This window comes from Panulirus ornatus, chromosome 55 (genome assembly GCF_036320965.1).
Source record: "Panulirus ornatus isolate Po-2019 chromosome 55, ASM3632096v1, whole genome shotgun sequence".
In the NCBI taxonomy this organism is placed as follows: domain Eukaryota; kingdom Metazoa; phylum Arthropoda; class Malacostraca; order Decapoda; family Palinuridae; genus Panulirus; species Panulirus ornatus.
Window position 1 is genome coordinate 25,756,742 of NC_092278.1, and position 19,677 is coordinate 25,776,418.

Below are 19,677 nucleotides of genomic sequence, written 5' to 3' on the forward strand. Positions count from 1 at the left end.
TCAATTTATATTTTTTTCTGGTTGTATGTACAGATGGTCATAAGTCACATAGGTCATTATCAGGGGATAGACAGTATAGCAATATGATTTTATGATCATCATATAAACCATCAATACATAAACAAATACAAAAATGGAGATTTGATTAAACAACTATAAGGAACATTATATTTATCTGTTAGATAAGGTTAAACAAAGAAATATAACTTCTTTCTAAATAATTTATACAAAATTATAAGGATAAGGCCTTACATAAAATATGATTTGGTATGTGTAGACAACTGAGTCTGATAAGTCTTTCTGTTCCTAGAGACAAACATCAAGAATATAGACATAATGCTCTACTTTGCATGATGAATATTATTTACAAGACCAAATGCATAGGCTATGGAACGGTAAGAAACATCCTCTCCATAAAACTTTTTAGCATGTAGTTTGTCTGATCAGTAACACTACTGCAAATTCCTTAAATGGCAGAATAATCCTGAGATCTCACTCAAGTTCACCTTCACACACACTATCCTGTACTCTATATTTTGATGCATTAAAAAATACTGATAAACCCGATACTATAAAGTACCCATACCTGGGCATTTGGTGAGAATGGATGGGAGAAATGTGATTAATAAGAGTGAATTTACAGAGAAAGCTAGAGCTGAGAGACAGCAAGAAAGCACAAGTGTGTGAAATGAAAGTGAGTACAGATGAGTGTGTGAAGCACCATCTGAAGTGTCTCCAGAACTTTCAATAGGATCTTATCTTGAGTAAATGTGAAGGTCTATAGAAATGTGGCAATCTTGACTTTTCACATCGTAAAGAAAAACACAGATTTCAACAGTTCCAAATGAAGATAGACCATGAATATCTTAAATCTATTCATATCATATTACATAAGCTCTTTAATCTTCTACAGAAGAAACCCATGTTCAGTCACTTCAAAATATGAAGTCTGTTAGAAATTCATCAAATGGTTCCCAAAATGTGTTTATAATTCAAGGAAAAAAAGCTTCTTCCTGGTGCTTGGTTAATTTGGCAATATCAATAATAATGCAACTCCTTGATCAACACTGCCTAAGTGTGCGAGACTCCATACTTTACATTTACAACAGAATTCATATTCATTAATAATTTTCCAACAATTAATATCTCTAAAGTGTAAGCTTTTGAATACCTCTTTCCAAAAATCTACAGCATCATTTCACTCCCATTATTGACTTGCCAATGCCGTAAACTTAAACAGTCATTTTTGTTTGTTCTGACTTCACCTTTTAACTACACCAATGAAAAACTAGACAACTGAAGTAGCTTAATTCAAATCACATTCTTCCAGTCATCCACTACAGCTGGGGTTCCTAAAGTTTCCATTCAGTGGGGTCACTTTAGAGGGGTAGTCTTAATCAGTGTATTCTGTTATTACTTTAACTTTCAATACTGAATAAACTGGTTAACAACAAACAGTCTACAAATCTGTGTACAACATGCCTATGAACCAACGTAAGGAAAGTCAAAACTGCAATATAATTTCAAACACATTCATAAGGAAAGTCAAAACTGCAATATGATTTTAAACACATTCAAACTTTTGAGAAAATGCTGAAGGGAACCATGTATGCGGATATTCATATATCTCTGTATAAACCTCTCCAATACTTATATCACCAAAGAATGCCTTGACTTGTGCAGTATCTTGTAAGTTGACAATTTCCAACAACATTACATCAAAGCAATGTCTATGTTATAATTACATGCTTGTGAAATATAAACTCTAAAAAACACTGAAAGGATTCTTTGAAAAACTAAATCTGAGTACAGTATCTGAAGATACTTTTCAGGATGCAGAACTCATAAGTGCACTTAATCCATCACCCATGAACTCCTCAGATGCTGCAAAATCAATACCACAACCTTTCTTCAGTTGCTTTTGAAGGGGCTCAATTTTGATCAAAGGCTGTACAACCTCCAAAAAAGTAAAAACAAAGATACATTTGCTTTGAAACCTCAAATTCAGTTCACTAGAAAAACAAGAGATGTCAAGTCAGAATGGTATAAACCCCAAAACACTGACAGTCAGTCAGTTAATAAAACTTAAGCTTTTTTCACTGAGAAGTTAAAAATCTATCCCTTTCACAAATGGAAAAACCATGTATCAGGGTGGTACCTATGTTCAGCTACAAAGTTGCTGTGAAGTAGAATGGCATCTAATTTGGTTTCAAATTCTTTTAAAAATACTTTAAACAAACTGTCAGTGATTCTGACCCCTAGATTTGATCCAATTAACATGCCTCACACAAAAGTCGTCAAATCTACTAACCTGGGTAACAATAGATTTTTCTTTCACTTTCACCATAACCTTCTATTCCTCTTATACTTATGCCCTAGTCTCAGCCCCAATTATGGATGGGATTCCATCTGTCAAGGAATCAACAAGACATGTCCACTAGGTGTTGTTTCCGTCAAGTGTATAGTTCACTGCAGTCACATCTATTCCTCTGGGTTAGCTCTTTAGGCTCTCAAGCAAAATGAGCCCTTCATGTATCTGCAAACCCTGTGTTACTTCATGCATGAAAATGATAACCTTTATAGTGTCAACAAAGCTACTCTCATCTAAGGCAAATGAGTATCCTAAAAACTGGTCAGCAATATCTGAAACATGTACATTATGACTGTTACCAATGGCCTAAACCCAATGTGACGGGGTCATTGTACTCAACAAAAAATGTTTATTCTATTTATTGTATCTATTTGCTATTTCACTGTGTTCTTTTCTTTGGGGAATGAGGCTAATTCCTTTCAACTGGGAAATTTTGCATAATTTTTCATTGAATTAGGAAAATAAAAGTATTCTTTAAACTACAGCCTTAAGCTGTTTTATTACAGTTTCCTGTACCGACAATTTCATTCCTGTAAAGAATGCTTGCTCTTACGATATATATCTAATTTACTATATCTAAAGAACAATTTTTTCCTCAATTTTTGTAGTAATAATTGTAACTGATATTATAAATCTTTTACGAAATTTCACATAAGCCTTTTTGGGTATGAGATTGGAAATGAGACATCATTTTGCAATGGGAATGGGATAAAATTTTGGCTATAAAAAAGTGGCAATAAGGAAAAGCTTCACAGTGGCAACAACATAGCACTTTAGGAACCCCTGCACAATAGTAACTGAGTAACCCATGTTGAACTTCTTCAGACACTACACTCATTACAAACAAATTCCACAATTTTAGTCTGTCATACTCTGCCTTTTTTCATACATATTACTCTACCATAACTCAAATTTCTACATAAAATTTTTCATAACTTCTTCAGCCATATATTATAAAATCTTCCATAACACTTTTTATATATAAATCTAGATACGGACTTTTCAAGTTTAAATGACATTAATTACCAAAATGTGTATCAAAACCATTGAATTAAGAAGCTCCAAAGGGGATAAAATGTGCAAGTACCAAACATAAGACAACCAAGGAACATAGATTCATAAATTAAAAGTACATCTAACTTGAGTGAATCTTCTAGGATACTTCCCAATTCACACAATATAACAAGTCTTCTTGAATTTCAGTATGAAAAACAAATTATAGTTAGCATTCCCATGTGACTACACAGCATCTAGACCTCAAGATATCTAATTTGCTCACTTATTAATCAAAGACCTTCATTTTGTCTGAGATTCTCTGGAATTTTGAACACCTGCTCACTTGATCATTTCACGATTTTCATTGATTTACTATAGAATTCCAATTCTGGATCAACTAACATCTGCTCTGTAAGACATTCACTGTACTACTTTAGGTATGTAATAATCAGATATCATTGTCATACAAACTCCAAATATTTTGTTCTTTGCTAATCCAAAACTGGTGTTTTACCGAGTATGATTACCGTACTGTAATGCAACTATTCTCATGAGCCTAACATTTCCGATAGGAGTTTCACTTCATAGAGAATAAGTACTAAATATCCTATCTTATTAAGCTTGACAACAAACTGATGTTCCATTCCATTATGGATGTCTACTGCAAATATAATTTCAATATGCCTGCCAAATGAATTTCATTTCTGTGTGGATAAATCTTCAGTATAACTGATTTTTCTTTCATCTAAATATGATTGAACATTTGTTCTGTTTCACTGTGGATGACAACCTCATATAATGTTTTTCATTCCTAACTACTCCAAAAGTGTGTTTCATTAACTGTGGACAACTCCAAATTAAAAGTTAAAATGTCTACTCCAAATATGGTGTTTTAGTTCACTGTGGCTGACTGCTCCATATCTGATGTCTCATTTTTGCGTGTCTAACAACAGAGTGTTTCGTGCTGGCACGGAAGTCACAGATTGAACAAAAGTATGGCTTCTCTCCAGTATGTATACGTAGGTGCCGCAGCCACTTGCTCTCATACTGATCCACTCGTGGGCAATACGGGCAGCGGTAGAGGCCACTTTGATCAGGTACACCACCCTATAATGGAACAAATCGTATCAGATGTGTCAAATGTTTGAGACGTGAGCAGAGTTAGAGCCCATATTTATCACATGACTACAGTTCAAATTTAGTGAACATGGCAAATTCTATATAACTCACAAACTTAATCAGATGTGCCTTATGTCTGGTACGTGAGCAGTGTTAGAAAACACACCTTATCAGCACAAGCAGTTCAAATTAATGAGCATGTCAAACTAACTTTCTATGTAACACAGGTGCCTTCGATTGACATATCAAGTAAAATGAAATCAAAATAACTGAACCCCATTTGAAACTGAAACAACTAAGCCCTCACTAGCATCAGTCATATTCCCTCTCCAGAGCTGAACAGCTGCATAACAAAAAACATGACATGTCTGAGCTTCAAATTCTGATCACACCTCATTCACCCTTACATACAAACACAGAAAAGAATGGAAATATGTAACTCCCTTCAAGCAGCATCAGCTACTATGTAAGACTTGTTTTTTCCAAAGGATTTGGTCAATCAAACTAAAACATTTGCTCTAAATTTCTGGGAAAGGGAGGCATTTTGCATGCTTGCCAACGCTGACAATGATTATAAATAAAATGGGCCTGGTGGTTAGCAAGTCTCCCAGTGTCTTTCATTATATAAGATTAACAACTTTAAGTGTCACATAATACTGCACTGATGAGCTTATCACTCTCATCTAATCTAAATTTTTATGTGGAATGGAGTAACTCCAGCACCAATATATGTAATAAAATTTCACCAACAAGGTGGATCTCTTTCTGTGCACTTAATACGCTTCCAAAAGAACAGCTTACACAAAAAGTATTCTTTGCACAAATAATTTTCCGTACCCACAATAATGTCTGGCATAACACCAGAATACAAGTAAATTTACTGGTTTGTCATTATCATCACTGCTGTGAGAAAATGAATGCTAACATCCATCTAAGCTTCAACTATTTTTTGAAGATACATTCTCACACGAGAGATAACTTAACATGAAAGAGAGGCCACACGTAGCAGAATAATTTCCTACAAAATATGCCTGGCTTTGGGTTCATATCAACCTTTACAACTATGACTGTCATGGATACTCCTGTACAAAACCAGTATCATACCATCAATACCACCTATCCAATAACCTGTTTCATTCCAATTACTGATTTCATTGTGAAAAATGGCAGCATTTGTTATAAAATTCCCATATTTTTTTGGGTAGCTACCAGAATGTCTTAAAAATAGAAGACAAATTACAATAGAGTTAACCTACTGAATAATTCAAGATCTACCAAAAACTGTACGCATACGAGTTTATTCACCAGATGTCAGTCTAACTGCAAAAATCCTATTCATAGGAGCAATAAATAATTCCACCCATTAGCTTGGGTCCATCCGAGAAAATGGTCTACAGTGCCACACCCTCCACAGAATGCCTGAACTTGTCATGTCGCACAACAGCATGTTTGGTAGTTGCTCGGTAAGGGCACTTGGCACACTGATAGGGTTTTTCCCCTGTGTGAGTCCGCAGGTGTCGCCGCCACTTGCTCTTGTCGGAGTCAATGCGCGGGCAGTAGACGCAGCGGTAGCACAACCGCCCCTGCTCGTCGCGTATGACCGGCCCCTCTGTCATCACCAGACCCTAAAACACAAGGGGAAACAGTTACTACTGACCAGTTATTCTGAGAGGCTGCCTTACTTCCAACATAGAAGCTGTTCAATATCATAATCAGCCAGGTTGATGTATGCGTTAACAAGCAAGAGCAGTCTGAATCCTGATATAATCCGAAATGTCTTGTGGTTGCCAGCAATGACGAATAAAATCAAGAGCACAAAATACTCACTGACAGAATCATACTAGCAATATGCTTGTTAATCTTTTACCTTGGTTATATATTGAGTGACCAGAACTGGGGTTTCTGTATTTCTCATAAAACTGTTTACAAATTGTCCAATCTACCCATATTTTAACTGCTTCGAACTTTATGTGACCAGATTTAAGATGATCAAAAAAGTCAATCAGTCTCAAAGCCTTACATATGGCTAAATTCAATATTCTTTGCTGGTTGTGTAAAAAATCAGTGGTCTATAAAAGTTACGAGAGACTTATTGGCTTGTATAAACCAAGAAATTGCTTGTATATGTACAAGCTTTGAAAATTATTCGCCATGTGTTGCTAATGAAACAAGTATTCATGGCTTGCATATGCGTAAGCAATGAGACATCATCAAGGCTTGAGTGAGCATTAGCAATAAATCAGTTCTTCCATCCTTTGATCTGTGAAGCCTGCACGTCTAATATGTTTGAATACAGTCCAAGAGGACTGAATTAACAATGGTATATTTATTTTCATTCAATAACAATTAGCACTGTAAAATCCCAAATGAAGAGAAAAAAATTAAGCCACTTTATAAAACCTCATTTCACGGTCACTTTGGAACAGCTTCTGCTTGAAAGCAATGATCACATCTGTAAGCAGCGAGCTAATTTCCTTTAAAACTGATTTACGCCACAGCATAATTAAGAAAATCTGAAGATGTTAGGAATACTGATTAGTGATTCATTAACTTTGCAAAGTACTAATTCATTAATAACACAAGTGAGAAGTCAAGTTCGTGTCAAGTTACAGGAATCTTCTTTAGAAAAAATATGAAGATTTGTTATTTCACTCTGTATACAGAAAATAATGAAGTAATCAAATCATGAAATTCTGGGTAACACAAAACTCTTGTTCTTGTCATGACTAAATTATGCGTAAACACATCACAACTTCTAAATGCCTTTATTTTTTTGATATGATGAAAGCTCAAAAGCCATGCTCTTCCTTTTTAATGAATCAGTAGCAACCCTTAGTTATATTATTACTTTTTTCTGAATTCCATCAATCTCTAAAGCCCTTAGACTGAATAAGGCTGAAGCCAATGTCAGCCCCATACTGTCAATGGAATCATGTCATGAAAGCACTGGCATCGCAATAAACTTATGTATACATGTGTGGGTAATCAGTTCAAGAAATGTTTGACAATACTATCTCTATCTCAGAGAGTTACACTAAGTTTGGGTCTGCTGATGACAAAGGTACTTATACATCACTGCTTTTCAACAATAAGAGATTCACTTGATTACAAATAAAACAAACATGAAGAGCGCCAAAATGCAAAAAACTATGGCTTATTTCTACACCTTACCTTGAATATACCTTACGATGGTTTGAAAGGTTCTTCTACTTCCACAGCTTAGTCTATGACCAAGCTGCTTTGTTGATCCTTTGCTTAATCAGGCTGTTGGAAGCTATGTCCTGTAGGCATTGAGAATCCACTATACCTTGGCAAATTTAACAGAGTCTGTAGATACTTGTCCAGAGCCTTTTTAAATTTCTACAGAACAGTCCATAGTACAGAAATTCTAATGATTGCCAGGAATGTGTTCAACAAGTTGGGCCCCAGAAGTTAACACAATTTCCTCTTACTGTCCTTACAAATTCTTTTGACTTCATTGGTAACATTATAAAAAGACTCCTATGCCTGTCATATTAACTGGGAACTATTTTCAAGTATACATAACTGAATGAGAATTTCTTAACACTCAATGTGACCAAAACGTCTCCCCATATTTTCATAGTGTTCCAGTGGTAAGAGATCACAATAACCAAATCTACCATCAGCCGAAATTGAATGACACAATGTTAAAAGCAACATTTTCAGTCATGAATCTCTGACTAATCAACACTTGTGGAATATATTCATCTGCTCCTCATCCCCCTAAAAAGGGCTGCATATTCAAAACTTCAGTTACTTCATGGAAAAACAAGCTAGTGACTTATACAAATGTAAGACTGAAGATATAAATCTCTTCAACACAAGTTATTTTTCAGAAGACTGTGCATGCATAATGTCCTCGTGCTATGAATGCTAGAAACAGCATTTCTGATGTATCGGGTGATAACTTTCTTTTGTTAATGATCACAATATCTAAAGTTTTGATAATAAAGTAATTTCTCATAATCAGTTGGTTAACATTTAATGACAAGTTAAAGTCATGTATGGGACCATAAGGTATGCCAGAACACTGTGGCATTTAGCACTTACCCTTGAACTCTGGACTGCAGATTTTTGGATGTCTTGCCATAACTGTGCCTTCGTAAAAAACACAATCTCAGGAAAATGTATCATATGGGTTATTGCAATATAGAAACAAACCCAAAAAATAAATACAAGCCATTTTTTCCTCAATTCATACAATGTGGCAACAGCTACAATGTACCTACTGCGGATGGAGCACTTACAAAGTCTGAGCTAGGTGAGCTTTAAAACTTATGTCTCCATGGTTGTTTAATTTGTTTATGGATGGGGTTGTTAGGGAGGTGAATGCAAGAGTTTTGGAAAGAGGGGCAAGTATGAAGTCTGTTGGGGATGAGAAAGCTTGGGAAGTGAATCAGTTGTTGTTCACTGATGATACAGCGCTGGTGGCTGATTCATGTGAGAAACTGCAGAAGCTGGTGACTGAGTTTGGTAAAGTGTGTGAAAGAAGAAAGTTAAGAGTAAATGTGAATAAGAGCAAGGTTATTAGGTACAGTAGGGTTGAGGGTCAAGTCAATTGGGAGGTGAGTTTGAATGGAGAAAAACTGGAGGAAGTGAAGTGTTTTAGATATCTGGGAGTGGATCTGGCAGCGGATGGAACCATGGAAGCGGAAGTGGATCATAGGGTGGGGGAGGGGGCGAAAATTCTGGGAGCCTTGAAGAATGTGTGGAAGTTGAGAACATTATCTCAGAAAGCAAAAATGGGTATGTTTGAAGGAATGGTGGTTCCAACAATGTTGTATGGTTGCGAGGCGTGGGCTATGGATAGAGTTGTGCGCAGGAGGATGGATGTGCTGGAAATGAGATGTTTGAGGACAATGTGTGGTGTGAGGTGGTTTGATCGAGTAAGTAACGTAAGGGTAAGAGAGATGTGTGGAAATAAAAAGAGCGTGGTTGAGAGAGCAGAAGAGGGTGTTTTGAAATGGTTTGGGCACATGGAGAGAATGAGTGAGGAAAGATTGACCAAGAGGATATATGTGTCAGAGGTGGAGGGAACGAGGAGAAGAGGGAGACCAAATTGGAGGTGGAAAGATGGAGTGAAAAAGATTTTGTGTGATCGGGGCCTGAACATGCAGGAGGGTGAAAGGAGGGCAAGGAATAGAGTGAATTGGAGCGATGTGGTATACCGGGGTTGACGTGCTGTCAGTGGATGGAATCAAGGCATTTGAAGCGTCTGGGGTAAACCATGGAAAGCTGTGTAGGTATGTGTATTTGCATGTGTGGACGTGTGTATATACATGTGTATGGGGGTGGGTTGGGCCATTTCTTTCGTCTGTTTCCTTGCGCTACCTCGCAAATGCGGGAGACAGCGGCAAAAAAAAAAAAAAAAAAAAAAAAAAAAAAAAAAAAAAAAAAATGTATGCTCCAAAGAACCATCAGCTAGTTGAAGTGGTCGATACATATTCAGAATCTGAACCACAATCTCATGATGTGAAAGGAAAAGTACAGCAGGCAGGCAAGCTATCAGTACTATGCATGTTCATGCTAGCATGGGTATGGCCAATACATCTCCATAAACTGAACCACAATCTCATGTTGTGAAAGGAAAAGTACAGGAGGGCAAACTAACAGTCCTATGCATGTTAATTCTAGTGTAGGTATGTCTGTAGCATAGATAGTGTACTAACCATTTATTCTTCTAACACCCAGTACAGTGGGTCATGGTTTCCTATAGTACTTACTCTCTTTCTCACAGCAGATGATTTTAATTAGGAAACAGGATACTGACTAAAAATTACTTGTCTCTGAAGGCAAACACCCTAAAAAAAAAAGTAACATTTTGTCTTACAAAATATCCATCATATACCATTGAAAAAAATACCCCCCCCCCAAAAAAAAAAAAAATCCATCATATATCACTGAAGAAATTACCAAAGAAAAGTAGTATCAATCCTCTACATTAATATTGGAGAGTGTAGATGGGTGTGGCAGAGTATACTGTGTGCCCTAGGCGGTGGTACAGATCCTCTTTACTCATAAATCTTATGATGCTTAAGGGTTTTTCTTAAGTCTGATTTCATTCTACAGACACTTAAACATACTACAGAACACATTATGTGGTATTTTACCTGGTGTAATTCTATATATTCCATACTTACTATCTCAATATTTCTGACATGCATGTATTTTTTTTGTTTATATTTATCATTTATATATTCATTTATCAGTACCACACACAAATTTATGTGAGTCGATGAGAAAATATCATAAAAAATCTACAAATTAATACAGGAGGTTGTTTCTTTTACAGTAAATATTTTCACATTAGTGACTGTACATTGCACTTTCTGAAATGACAACAAAATGTCTTTGATGGTTCAAGGGTTCTCTTACTTGTGATATATCTTCATATCAGCGAAGAATTTAAATGATGGCATGAAGGTCTCAAGCCTAAACTCTGGCTTGGTACACTTTACTACAACCAGTCAAAGACTTGGTCAAGTGCAAAGAAAGTATTAAGCATTAATCCTTGCATTACAACTGTCACAGCAGCTGCTGGCATCTGGGAGACAAACTTTGCAACAGTTTCAGGCCAAATCTTCTCATCTTTGAAGAATCTCCTGTTTTCTTTACTTCCTTAAAGCATGTATATGTACTACACATTTCCCCAGCTCCAACTAACATGAAAGAATACCAATGAGGCTTAATCACCCAGAGAATTGACATCAAGTGCTCCCCCAACCCAGGAACCCACCCTACTATACAGCATAAACAAGATTATATGCATTTCAGTGATGAAAACAACCAGTTACATATTTAGACATGTCTGGGAACTCTGAAGTGATTCTGAATATATCAGATGGATTGTCAATCTCTATGCACAGGAAGTTGCAGAAAGGATCAAATGTCTCAGCTGTTGAGTAAATACTCAGATTACAAGATGGTAGTTCATAAAGATTTACATATCTTTTAGTCTGTTTTCCTGGCACTACCTCGCTGAAGCGGGGGGTAGCTACGCTATTTCCTGAGTGGTAGGGTACCAAAAGGACTGGATGAAGGTAAGCAAGTATGAATATGTACACGTGTATATATGTATATGTCTGTGTGTGTGTACGTATATGTGCGTGTATGGGCGTTTATGTATATAATGTGTATATGACTGGATGGGCCATTCTTCTGTTTCCTGGCGCTACCTTACTGATGCAGGAAACAGCGACTGAGAGTAAGAATAAAAAATCTTTGGAGTCTACCAAAGTTTAAATATCTATTGGGCACTATGTTTAAATGGCTTGTAGGTCGTAATTTTTATATTAAAAAATATTGCTAAAAATTTACACTATGGGAGACAACTTTTAAGAAATCCACTATCCCGGAAGGGTTAAACATACAAAATCAATACCTAAACCCTCCCTTTGGTGATTTTGAATGTTATCACTGTCACTATGACACTGACTTCTGAACTATAACCCCTAAATTAATAGGAACCAACTTCAAAACAGATGACCTAACTGTTATGATGAGGAAGCCATTTTCAAGATCTGGGTCTATATGATGCTCACCTTTCATCAATCAATCTATCCATCTATCTATGTACATATCTGATGCCCGTTCCATACATATCTAATGCCCATTCCCTCCACAAACTCCCATCAAGGGGGTGGCCATAGCAAAAGAGTCTCCACTTATCACTGATCTATGTGATTCCCTCTAATATACCATTCCAAGCATTCTTCCACCATTTCTCTCCCTCCAGTATTCTTCCACTCTATTTGCTCATGTCATTGGTGGGCTTCCTCTCATTCCAGCCCCTTTAATTGTACTATCATACACTCTCCTTGCAAACTTCCAGTCTTGCATTCTTCCCAAATGCCCAAACCACCTCAAAGTATTATGTTTCACTAACTCTACAATTCATTCCCTTTGCATTCCCTGCCATACCACATCTATCATACATCCTTTCATTTCCTTATTCATTCCATATGCTCCTCTCAAATAGTTCATTTCCACAGCCTGGATTCTTGACTTTTGTGATTCATTCCATGTCCATGTTTTGATTGCATAGGTCAAGGTTGGGGGAACTATGCTGTCCTTTAATCCTCTCTTCACTTCCGTATTTCTACCTTTACCCTTAATTATTTTATTGTGGGAGCCAATGACCCTTCTACCCTGTACTGCTCTCTACCTTATCCCTCCTTTCATATCACCAACCTAACTCAAGACAACTCCTAAATACTTAAATTCTCTTACGTCTTCCAGTCTTTCTACCCCCTATATCCAAAGCACAGTTTAGTAAACTTTCTTTTTCACTCTATTTGGTTTCACAAAATCTATACTTTCACTCTGTTTCCTTTCAACACCATTACTTTACTTTTAGCTGCATTTACCAGCAATCACATACACTTACACTCATCATAAAACACACACAAAATCTTCTGCAACTCCTCTTCACTCTCAACAGAAACATTATCACTGCAAACAGGCTTGCCACCAGCTACCATTTCTCTGTCACACTCCATCTCTGCATCCCCTTTCCCTGGTTTTGCTTTCATATAGCTTATCATTCATCCACATATATGTCAAAAAGCCATAGTGACATCAATAAGCCCAGCCTCAAACTCGCATGTGCACTAAAACTTTTGCTCAACTCTCCATCCACTCTTACACATGAATTTGCTTCTATACAGAAGGCTTTCACACCATTCAACAGTTGTAACCCTACCCCATATATCCTTAAAACATCCCAAAAGCATTCCACCTGACTTCGTCATGCACTTTCTCCAGATCCAACTTCTTACCTTTTGATATATACTTTTCCATGGTCATCTTTACCACAAAAATCTTATCCACACATACCCTACCTTTCCTAAAAATCCAATGCTACTCACTTAGCATTCAATCACTTCCATCATTCTAGTTATTCTTCCATACACTTTTCTTGATATACTTAAAAGACATTCCTTTACAACTGCTACATACATCCTTAGCAACTTTTCTTTGAATAAAGAAACAATAATAACTTTCACCCAGTCCTCAGGCACAACAGTGTTTCCAAGCTAAATTACATAGCAGATGCATCCACTCTACCACACTTTTCCACCATACCTCAGCATTTCATCTGTAATCAAATCCACTCCTGGTGCCTTTCTTACCTTCAACCTCTTTATTGCCCTTCTTAACTCCCTTTATGTAATAGGCCCTTGCACTTGTATCCTATTCCCTCCATCCTCCATACCCATGCATGTAACAACTGCTGCCTCCACTTCTCCCACATTCATCAGTTCCTCAAAATACTCTTTCCATCTTCCTTTTACTTCCTCCTTTTGATTCAGCAACTCTCCTTCCTTCCTTCTCACATTAACATTTCCATTCTTACGTCCACCTCCATCCTTTTTCATCTCCTTCCAGTTTAATTTCTTATTATTCCGAAGCTTATCACTCAACTTTCTTCCAAAATCTTCATCTCCTCTTTCTTTGCTTTCTTCTATCAGCTTCTTAACATTCCACTTACATATTTCATATTCTTCCCTCATCCTTGGGTGACCTTCCACTGGTACATTCCTACTAAGAAATCTACCATATGCCTTGTTCTTCTCCACAGCATTTCTAATCTCTTCTGTCCACCATGCACTGCCCTTTTCATTCCCATATCTCATGACCTTGTATATAACTACTAATTCTACAACCTTTAATAGTATTTCTCTACACATTTTAAACACCTCATTCACACTGACTGCATTGTTACATTCACTGCACTTTCACCTAAGCTTTCAGTTACCTTCCTTTCATACTCCTCCATGCATTTTTTCCGGTTCATCTTCTCACTTGCCAACACTTTTACTCCTCCATTCTTCTTTACACCATACCTTCAATTCTTCCTGATCCTTATCCCCACAATGAAAGCAAAATGCTCAGTCTCCAAAGAATCCTATCACAACTCTACCATCTAGCATGGCCTTTCTCAATTTTTCATCCACTGCCACATAATCAATCACAGCCTTTTGCTTTTCTCTTCCATCATTCCTCATCAATGTATAGCTGTGGATCATCTTGTGCTGAAAAAAGATGCTTGTAAGGAATAAACCCCTCTCAGCACAAATATCCACAAGATAACTTCCATTCTCATTTACTTAGGCATTCTATTTACCAACTATCTTGCCAATTTTATCACATCTCACTTTTGCATTCATATCACTCATTAAAACTATATTTCTCTAATTCTCTAAACCATCTACATAGTTATTCAAATTTCTCAAGAAATGCTTAATTTCATCCGTACCTCGTACTGTCTTCATATTCACAGGTGCATGTACACATACCCATAAATACTTTAAAATTCCAATCTTTACTTTCACTCACACTATTCTTGATCCATTCCATCCATGCTCTGTAACACCCTAACACACTCTTGGTGATAGCAGAATTGCACATTCGTCTTTCCCTTCCCTTCTAATTTTCATTAATTCCTATCAATATCACTCCTCCTTCCGTGGCCTCCCATTATCCGCATTCATCATTTCCATTTTCACTCCATACACCCTGTCCAAGGATATGGGTCTCCCTAATCCCCAGCAAATTCAATCTATAACCTTTAAACTTCTCCACAAGCTCCCTCCTTTTACTCTCATCAATCATTCCCTTTACATTCAGCGCCATTACCCTCAATCCCTTATCTCTTTTACTCCTCAGCATAACTGGTAGACTCCAGTGCTGCTTCTTAGCCTTTTGTGCCTTATGCTTGACAGGCCACTGGCAATGGGCAACTCCAGTGCAGTGTTTCCAGAGGCAGCAAGGCTCCAAAATTGTCTAAATAACTTAAAAGTTCCAGCACACCTCAGGTGTTTGGATGATTCAAAAAAGATTGCCTTAATGGAGTTGGACAATGCCTTCCCCTTCAATTCCACCCCTATGGGTGTAGTAATGAGGTCACCAAGAGAAAGCTGTGTGAGACATGAATACCCTAAAAAACTAGAGTATCCCCTTGAAGTACTGAAACTTGAAAACTTTCACCAATTTTATGTCAGTTCACAGTAGAAGCACCTCCTAACCTTATTGGTTACAGTACTGCCACTGTGCAGAAAACTGCAATGATAAGTGATCTATGATGTTTCACAACTGCAGGTAAAAAACTATTCAGATTAACCCATTCACAAAGTTGGCCTGCAGTGCAAATCTCACTCTCTCAATAGCTGATGACAATATATATACTCCAAGCAGACAATATAGACACCAAGCAAATTTCAACTCCGCTCTACAGTCGAGTGAGACTCAGTCTACCTGGGGTTGAATGCACAAAAAGCATCAAGCCCACCTGTTGTTCCTAGGATGAATTAGAGTGTTAAGCAAGTCTGCTGCTTCCCACAATATTTACAGCCAATTCTCTCTCTCTCTCTTACAATGTCATTCCTTACTCGATCAACCCTCCCCACATCATGTACTGTCTTAAGGAATTTCATTTCCAACACATTCACCTTCTTCAAATCTTTTTACATTTAAGGCCCAATTCTCACCCATACAACACTGTCAGGACCATTCTATTACCAAACATACTCACCTTCTCGCTCACATCACAGTGACCTTTCTTCCATACTCTCCTCAATGCACCCAAGACCTTTGCCCCCATCAACCACTCTGTGGTTCACTCCATCTCCAACATTCACTATTTCCCTGCAAATATCGTCCAAATGCCTCTCTTCTCTTTCACTAATAATCTTACCCCTTCATCCCACTACTCACTACCCTTTCTAATCTGCCCACCACCCACGCTTCTCATACCACAAGGATCTTTTGCGCAAGCCATCACTGCTTCCTTAAAAACATCCCATTCCTCACCCACTCCCCTTGTGTACTTTGCTCTCACCTTTTTCCATTCTGCACTCAGTCTGTCCTGGTACTTCCTCACACAAGTCTCCTTCCCAAGCTCACTTACTCTCACCACTCTCTTCCCCCCAACATTTTCTCTTCTTTTCTGAAAACTTCTACAAATCTTCACCTTTGCCACTACAAGATAAAAAAACAGTTATGTATGCTATTTCCTGTAGGACAAGTTAGCACAAGAAATGGACAAAGGCACGCAAAAATGAATATGTATATGTGTATATGAGTGGATGGTCCATTCCATTCTTCTGTTTCCTGGCACTACCTCACTGACATGGGAAACAGCAATCAAGTATGATAACATATAAAATAAGTATTTTCTTTTAATACTTGATGGTTGTTTCCTGCATTAGTGTAGTGCCACGAACAAGTGAAGGAAGGCTATATTCACGCATATCCATTCTCAAGCAGTCATGAGCAATGCACCAAAACCACAGCTCCCGATTCACATCCAGGTCCCACAGACCTTTCTATGGTTTACCCCTGACGTTTCACACACCCTGGTTCACTCCATTAACAGCAAACAGACCCTGGTATAGAAGATGACTAAAATGGGAGGGAGTGGGGGCTGGAAATCCTCCCCTCTCATTTTTTCACTGAGAGAGAGAGAGAGAGAGAGAGAGAGAGAGAGAGAGAGAGAGAGAGAGAGAGAGAGAGAGAGAGAGAGAGAGAGAGAGAGAGGGGGGGGGGGGGGGGGGGGGGAGTGAGGATAATCCCTCCGAAGCTCAGTCCTTTGTTCTTAATGCTACCCTGCTAACACAGGAAATGGCGAGTGTGAAAAAAATTATATAACATACATACACACACACATATATATATTTTTTTATTTATTTTGCTTGTGGCTGTCTCCCGCGTTTGCGAGGTAGCGCAAGGAAACAGACGAAAGAAATGGCCCAAACCACCCCCATACACAATGTATATACATACACGTCCACACACGCAAATATACATACCCATACATCTTAATGTACACATATATATACACACACAGACATATACATACATACACATGCACACAATTCACACTGTCTGCTTTTATTCATTCCCATCGCCACCTTGCCACACATGGAATAACATCCCCCTCATGTGTGCGAGATAGCGCTAGGAAAAGACAACAAAGGCCCCATTCGTTCACACTCTAGCTGTCATGCAATAATGCCCGAAACCACAGCTCCCTTTCCACATCCAGGCCCCACAAAACTTTCCATGGTTTACACCAAATGCTTCACATGCTCTTGTTCAATCCATTGACAGCACGTCGACCCCGGTATATCACATCATTCCAATTCACTCTATTCCTTGCACGCCTTTCACCCTCCTGCATGTTCAGGCCCCGATCACTCAAAATCTTTTTCACTCCATCTTTCCACCTCTAATTTGATCTCCCACTTCTCGTTCCCTCCACCTCTGACACATATATCCTCTTGGTCAATCTTTCCTCACTCATTCTCTCCATATATATATACATATATATATATATATATATATATATATATATATATATATATATATATATATATATATATATATATATATATGTATGTATGGTTGCGAGGCGTGGGCTATGGATAGAGATGTGCGCAGGAGGATGGATGTGCTGGAAATGAGATGTTTGAGGACAATGTGTGGTGTGAGGTGGTTTGATCGAGTAAGTAACGTAAGGGTAAGAGAGATGTGTGGAAATAAAAAGAGCGTGGTTGAGAGAGCAGAAGAGGGTGTTTTGAAATGGTTTGGGCACATGGAGAGAATGAGTGAGGAAAGATTGACCAAGAGGATATATGTGTCGGAGGTGGAGGGAACGAGGAGAAGAGGGAGACCAAATTGGAGGTGGAAAGATGGAGTGAAAAAGATTTTGTGTGATCGGGGCCTGAACATGCAGGAGGGTGAAAGGAGGGCAAGGAATAGAGTGAATTGGAGCGATGTGGTATACAGGGGTTGACGTGCTGTCAGTGGATTGAATCAAGGCATGTGAAGCGTCTGGGGTAAACCATGGAAGGCTGTGTAGGTATGTATATTTGCGTGTGTGGACGTATGTACATGTGTATGGGGGGGGGGGGGGGGGGGTTGGGCCATTTCTTTCGTCTGTTTCCTTGCGCTACCTCGCAAACGCGGGAGACAGCGACAAAGTATGAAAAAAAAAAAAAAAAATATATATATATATATATATATATATATATATATATTTATCTATCCCTGGGGATAGGGGAGAAAGAATACTTCCCACATTCCCTGCGTGTTGTAGAAGGTGACTAAAAGGGAAGGGAGCGGGGGCTGGAAATCCTCTCCTCTCTTTTTTTTTTTTTTTTTTTAATTTTCCAAAAGAAGGAACAGAGAAGGGGGCCAGGTGAGGATATTCCCTCAAAGGCCAGTCCTCTGTTCTTAACGCTACCTCGCTAACGCGGGAAATGACGAATAGTAAGAAAGAAAGATATATATATATATATATATATATGGAGAAAAACTGGAGGAAGTAAAGTGTTTTAGATATCTGGGAGTGGATCTGGCAGCGGATGGAACCATGGAAGCGGAAGTGGATCATAGGGTGGGGGAGGGGGCGAAAATTCTGGGAGCCTTGAAGAATGTGTGGAAGTCGAGAACATTATCTCGGAAAGCAAAAATGGGTATGTTTGAAGGAATAGTGGTTCCAACAATGTTGTATGGTTGTGAGGCGTGGGCTATGGATAGAGTTGTGTGCAGGAGGATGGATGTGATGGAAATGAGATGTTTGAGGACAATGTGTGGTGTGAGGTGGTTTGATCGAGTAAGTAACGTAAGGGTAAGAGAGGTGTGTGGAAATAAAAAGAGCGTGGTTAAGAGAGCAGAAGAGGGTGTTTTGAAATGGTTTGGGCACATGGAGAGAATGAGTGAGGAAAGATTGACCAAGAGGATATATGTGTCGGAGGTGGAGGGAACGAGGAGAAGTGGGAGACCAAATTGGAGGTGGAAGGATGAAGTGAAAAAGATTTTGTGTGATCGGGGCCTGAATATGCAGGAGGGTGAAAGGAGGGCAAGGAATAGAGTGAATTGGATCGATTTGGTATACCAGGGTTGACGTGCTGTCAGTGGATTGAATCAGGGCATGTGAAGCGTCTGGGGTAAACCATGGAAAGCTGTGTAGGTATGTATATTTGCGTGTGTGGACGTATGAATATACATGTGTATAGGGGTGGGTTGGACCATTTCTTTCATCTGTTTCCTTGCACTACCTCGCAAATGCATGAGACAGCAGCAAAGAAAAAAAAAAAAAGAATTATATATATATATATATATATATATATATATATATATATATATATATATATATATATATATAT

The 19,677-nt window shown here is 38.1% G+C and overlaps 1 protein-coding gene across 6 annotated transcripts in view; it reads right to left on the reverse strand.

The window, feature by feature from the left end:
• The window catches only part of LOC139765610 (zinc finger protein 131-like), a 178,165-nt gene that overhangs the window by 42,940 nt on the left and 115,548 nt on the right, over positions 1 to 19,677 (reverse strand). The window contains exons 5-6 of one of the 6 annotated variants that reach the window (XR_011716704.1): positions 5,792 to 6,111; positions 4,336 to 4,474 (exon numbers count right to left, since the gene is read on the reverse strand). The exons of 3 other annotated variants lie outside the window; for them this stretch is intronic. Coding sequence is in view for 2 of the 3 variants with exons in the window: in XM_071693266.1 (XP_071549367.1) it covers positions 5,878 to 6,111 (234 nt within the window). In the remaining variant the exon portion in view is untranslated. 2 more of the 6 variants (XM_071693267.1, XM_071693266.1) reach the window with 2 other exon arrangements.